The sequence below is a fragment of the Sphaeramia orbicularis genome, chromosome 24 (genome assembly GCF_902148855.1).
Source record: "Sphaeramia orbicularis chromosome 24, fSphaOr1.1, whole genome shotgun sequence".
Taxonomy (NCBI): domain Eukaryota; kingdom Metazoa; phylum Chordata; class Actinopteri; order Kurtiformes; family Apogonidae; genus Sphaeramia; species Sphaeramia orbicularis.
The window spans coordinates 15,863,558-15,869,599 of record NC_043979.1 but is presented as its reverse complement, the minus strand read 5'-3'; the positions used below and the strand labels follow the sequence as shown (position 1 = coordinate 15,869,599).

The window sequence follows — 6,042 nt, the reverse complement described above, 5'->3', positions numbered from 1 at the left end:
GGTCATATCTAATGACAATGAATGCATTTTACCTGAATTATTTCAATGTATTGGAAGGTGATTAGTGATTAAACATTATAGATCAGTAGAAGTTTTTGGTCACTGGTGGCTGTTTAGGTCTTTGAGGGTTAAACTGTAACTCCTGTTTTTCAGCTTTCACCTAAACTTTAATGAAGATGTTCCGTCTACACTGAAGTTTTATCGTTGCTGTAAAATGTCTTTAATTTTGTAGTGAGATAAATAAGATGAAAAGATGACAATGCTTACAATAAAATCACAATGAAAAGAAGCTTCAATCATAGAGCAATTGCAACATTTATTGAAGTGTTGGCTTTCTTGTATTGATTTTTCAACACATTACAAAAATACATATATGTTCAAAACAGCAGATGTGTACTGTTCTGAAATCACTTTTTTCACAATGATGCACTCCCCTCCAAAAAAAGAACAAGGAAACTATTTTGTACAAAGAGTGTAAGTGAAAGTTGTGAAAAGTGAAATATGTAAAAATGTATTTAAAATTACAGTTGTTAAGTGCCATCACAAGACCTTCAACCAACCATGAGGAAAAACAGCAAAAAACATGATGTCCATGAACGTCTCATTAAATTGATTTGGAAAAGCACTCCCACATTTTTATTCCCCTGCCGAAAGTCTTCTTAAGGATTATCTCATTCCTTTATTTTTTTCCCTCTCATTTAGTTGTTTTATATCCACATAAGGATAGCTTCACCAAACCAACAACAGGAAACTCATTCAAGAAATTAGAAAAATAAAAAGAGACCAAAAGTCAATAATGGCACCACTCTTGTTAGAAAAAAATAATTATCTGGCATGATTCTGCAATATTACATTTAAAAAATGTATTTCCATACAGTGAACAAGTAATCATACAGAAACATATTTATGAAGATAAAATCCCTCCACCAGGATATTCATACAAAACTGCTATGGTGTTCAAAACATTTGAAAGAACATTGGAGAAAACAATACTTTATTATCATTTTAAACACTTACACAGAGTATTTCATTAATGGCATACTTCAACACTGTAAACATATTGTAAGACTGAATGTCCGTGTGTGATTTGGATCTGTCAGGGTTCAACTGTTCATTGTTTAAATGTAATATATTTCATAATTGTATGGCTCATTTTGGCCTAACTCTGAGTTTTCCTGGAATGAATATACTGTGCGTATACAACTGGATCTTGATTTTTTGCACTCATGCATCAACATGTGTAAGTAAGCTGAACGTAGCTCTTCAGCCAACCTTACCTTGTGTTCATTCACTGAAATATAGTATAGTACGAGGCGGTAACGGAATAGCTTATGCTGTCACCTCAGCATTATTTACTTTCTAAGAAAAAAAAAAATCACAGAGAGGATTCTGCTCTTAAGTTACAGAATATTCCTTTTTCTATCAAAATAAAATGGTGCAGATAAAACCTGACAATGGTCCAAAATGCATGATTTTGATGATTGAGAACTGCAGCGGTAAAATGAAAAATCTAGTCTCCATCTCCCTTCATGTGGCTTTGCTGTTTCCCTTCCACTAATGTTCACACTGTGTTGGTCCATTATAAGATGTGGCCAGTAGATGTGCATTTGGCTACAAAAAAAAAAAAAAACACACACACTTTTCATATGCTTCCAGTTTCATTTGAATGACTCTTCTCCCTGGTCAAGGTCTTGCTCTCTCTCTCCCCCTCCATTTCTTTCTCACACATCTTCATTTCTCTGTTCCAATCTTTTATTTTTACTATAAGTACAGCCACTGCTCAAGGTCGCCTGGCCATCCCCTAGCGCAGCTGTGCTCAAAATTATCATAACTCATATAGCCGTATTTTTTTGTACCAGATTCATTTCGGGATGAACGATGCAGAAAATAAAAACTGTAATCCCCAAAAGTCACGAACATGCACACTGTCTCAAAATCTGTTACTGGGAGTTAAACCCATATCACTTTGTGAGGCGAATGAACAGGCTTCCTTTTAAAAGCTGCTCTAATGCATGAATCTGAGCTAGTGAACTGTGAAAAGACGCCGTCGGAGAGAGGCTTAGAGCACACAGCAGAGAGAACACATGCTAACACATATTGATATGACTTTCATTTGAAACCGTTTTGTGAATCGTAAGGGGGACACGGGAAGTCGGCATGGGTCAGAGCGAGCTGCCCAGACCTTTGGAAGGAGATAGAGAACAATTCAGAGAGTTTTACAATTGTTGAAGTAGCTTTAGTTTAACAAATTGCCTTGGAATAAGCACACATAATGGTGGTGGGGAATTGGGGGAGATAATCAAGTGGGTCTGATAAATCAAGAATGTATGGTAGTTACATTTAGCATATATGGTGAATGATGCAAGCAGCTGGTCTTTGATTGTTTAGTTTTAGGCCATCTTTAACGTACTTGGGGCTACTTTAACATATAAAAAAGAAAATATTTACAAACCATAAACAGGACTGTTCTCCTTCTCACATTAATCACAAGTAGTCTTAACTTATTCAACATATTACATATGGTGGTTTAAACCTACATTGGGAATGTACTGAGCATCAGTTAAGGGTACCTCCATTAAGTGCAACCTTTATTTATGTCCTGACTGAACCAAGGAAACAGGACAGCAATACAGTAACTGCATTTTAAAAATATCTGCATGCCAATATTTAAAAGAGAAAAAAAAACCCTGAATTAATTAAAGTAACTTATCAGGTCTTAAAGATAATGTTGGATTTTTTAAAAATCCAGCATGATATTTTATTGTCAGGCTGACATTCAGTGCTTTTTAGGCCTGTATGATGAAATGGATTGTAGTCCGCTGCTGCAGTTAATATAGAAAACAATTATCATTTCTTTTAAAAGCATACTGCTTCACACAATTTTACTCTCACATGATAACAAGGTTCCTTAAAGGAAAGAAAGAAAATTTGTATTAAGGGTGACTTCTTCCAGTTATCGTGTTTTAGAAAACAAAAATGTTTTAGCACATTTTCAAAACTAACTCCATATGAAATCCCACAAAGATGTACCTGCACATGCCAAATATCATTACAAAAATCCAATAAATACAGAAATTATTGCACAGTAGAAAGGCTCCATGGATTCCTAACTGATAAAATCCTCAGACAGTTTGCCTAGAAATACCAAGCTGGGCATTTCAGACAAGTTCTCTTTAAAGTTTCCCCTTGTTTATATTCTCAGGTGGCAGTTTCTGTGACAAGAAAAAAAGACGAACATCAATCAGTCTCAAAATTTTTAAGAGAGAGAGATTATCCAGCCAAGCCCCATAGCTGAAGAAGTGGTTGATATGAGGGAATTTGTATGTATATGTGTGTATGTGTGTGTTTGTTTGTGTGTGTGTGTGTGTGTGTGTGTGTGTGTGTGTGTGTGAATGTGTGTGTGCTTTTGTGTGAGTGTTTTCTTGTGTACACTGTAGGCTGTATAACTGTAGTTGCTGGCTTAACCTCTGTCCGCCTGCTCCAGTTTGACCTCACTGGCCATCAAATGTTCCCCATGCCATTTCTTCATGTGTTTCTCCAGCGTGCTGTAGACGCTGAAGGGCATGTGGCAGATGTCGCACCGATACACCTCCTTTCCAAATTGCCCATGGGTCTTCATGTGGCGGGTCAGCTTGGAGCTCTGGGCGCAGGCGTAGCTGCACAGGTCACACTTGTAGGGACGCTCACCTGTGTGGCTGCGTCGGTGCACTGTCAGGTTGCTGCAGTTCTTGAACACCTTGCCGCAGTATTCACAGGTGTCATTTCTCCTATCCTTGGAGCTTGGGGGTCTGCCAGGTCCAGGTCCCCTCAGGAGATGAGGGGTGCTGCTGTTGCTGCGACCTGAGGCGCTTCCCCCTTCCATCAGCTCCCCAGGTGGAGTGGAGAACCGGAGGCTTCCTGTTTCGGAGGAGGAATGCTCAGAAGATGTGGCAAACGGGGACTGACGGGAATCGGTGAATCCCAAAAAGGGTTCTCTGATGAAGTGGCGTGAAGCAGCATAACCAGCCAGGAGCTGAGAGTAGACATTCTCCGGGGAGATCAGGGGTAAGGTTGGGGGAAGCTCCAGCTGTTCTTTCTCTATCTTGATCCTCTTGTTATTGGAGGGGCTCGGGCTGGTAATGGGCGTAGGCCTTCGTTGGAACAGCCCAGGAAAGGAGTCTACTTCTGAAACACTGATCCTACCATTCATCACAGGCCTCTGCTCCTCCTGCTCGTCTCGCTCTCTGTCTTGTTCCCGTTCAGTGTCTCTTTCTCGTTGTACTTCGTCTCTTTCTCCACCATCTCCATTTGGTTGTCTGTCCAAGCTTCTCTTGTTAGGGTTTAGTCTAAGGTGATTGTCCAGATGGTTGTAAGGGTGCATGATGCCCACACCACCACTTTCACTTACTCTGTCTGCACCCAGGGACTTCTCAGGAGACTGTCTGGGCCCATTCTCTCTATTTTGACTGAACTCCTGAGAGTCCTCACTTATGTTTGAATCTGGCTGACTCCCATTCCTTAACTCTTCTTCCTCTTCCTCCTCCTCTTCTTCTTCCTCCTCTTCTTCTTCCTCCTCATCCTCATTGTCCATCCCCATCCCTCTTGAATCTCCATCCCTATTTTTTTCTTCACCCTCACCTCCCTCACCTCTACTTGCCTGCTCTGGAGAACCACCCATGGACCCAGACTTGTTGTGCATATGTGTCTTCATGTGCCTCTTAAGCTTGCTGGCCTGGGAACAGGCATGGTCACACAGGTGACACTTGTATGGCCTTTCTCCTGTGTGACTGCGCCTGTGGACAATCAGGTTACTCTGGAACTTGAAAATCTTGCCACAGAACTCACAGGATTTGGATTTGGCGGGGGTCTGGTTCTGACCTTGGTTTTCAGGAGGGCTGGTGGAACCATGTCCCCCATGTGAGGTGGGTGGCTGCGGGGCGTAGGTGAGAAAAGCTGGGGGTTTGGAGCCAGGCTGGAAAAGTGTTGGACTTAGCAGGCGGTGCATGGGGGGCACGCGGTTGGGCGAAAGAGGGGGTGTGGGTCCACCATTATTTGTTGTGTTTCCCGCCAGTTCCCTCAGACGTCTGGAGAAGTCCATGGAAGGTGGTTCCATGGGGGTCATTCGCATCACCCTCTCAAAGGCACTGGGGTGCTGGGACAGCAACCCCATCTCCTCTGGGCCTAGCCGCTCTAGAGGGGGTCTAGGGGGAGGGGGAGGGCTGATAAAGGGTGGTGTTGCAGGCAGCCGGGTTTCCATGTACCCCGGGGGAGGGGGGTGTTCCCTGAGGAGGGGCGCAGCCATGCGTAGGAGGTGGAATGGGTTGTTGGTGTCACCGAGGAAAGTGGGTAGAGGGGAGCGGGGCAGGGCATCAGCACCCGGAGGTGGAGGAAGAGCCATGCGAGGAGTGAGGGAGCAGTTGGCGAAGTGGTTGTCCAGGTATATGCGGATGCCATGAGTGTGCTGGGCATGTTGAAGCAGGAACCAGGCGCTGGTGAAGGTCTGCTTACAGGTAGTGCAGATGTAGCTGGATGGCTCATCTTTATCTGTGGGCCAAGAGAAGAAAAAAAATGGTCTTCAGTTCATTTTATTACTTTATAATAACATTTGACATTTCTGACAACATGTGGAGTGTGTGTTTAAGAATATTAATTGTACATAAACTTACAGTTATATGAGCTTTCTGTGTGTGAGATGGTCCCTGTGTGTGCTTTGTCTGCGTGTGTGTGTGTATGAAATTCTGTGTGTGACTACAGGCTAATGCAGATGGCGGGTAGCGCCCTAAGGCCACGACACATTATGCAAATTCTAATGTCAGCTAGGCTTTAATATACAGATCCATCTCGTCTACTCTGTCATTTCCATATGGAGACAGGAGAGGCAGCCATAGAAAAAAGCACACCAATGGGGGGAAAGCGAAATATGGGAGGGAGGGGGGGGTGACATGTGGCATTACAGAGAAAGACAGACGCACAAAAGGAGAGACAGGAGATGTGATGGAGATGATGTGTAAACAGTGAAGTCGCCTCTGGTCTTAACACAGCATCCACATGTAAAAGAAGCTC

General features: G+C 42.8%; 1 protein-coding gene across 3 annotated transcripts in view; it reads right to left on the bottom strand.

The window, feature by feature from the left end:
* Positions 1-287: 287 nt before the first annotated feature.
* The window catches only part of bcl11bb (BCL11 transcription factor B b), a 30,729-nt gene continuing 24,974 nt past the window's right edge, over positions 288-6,042 (bottom strand). For all 3 annotated transcript variants that reach the window (XM_030129012.1, XM_030129014.1, XM_030129013.1), the window contains one exon: positions 288-5,523. In XM_030129012.1, coding sequence (XP_029984872.1) covers positions 3,461-5,523 — 2,063 coding nt within the window. In that variant the 3' untranslated portion in view covers positions 288-3,460. The remainder of the gene's footprint in view (positions 5,524-6,042) is intronic.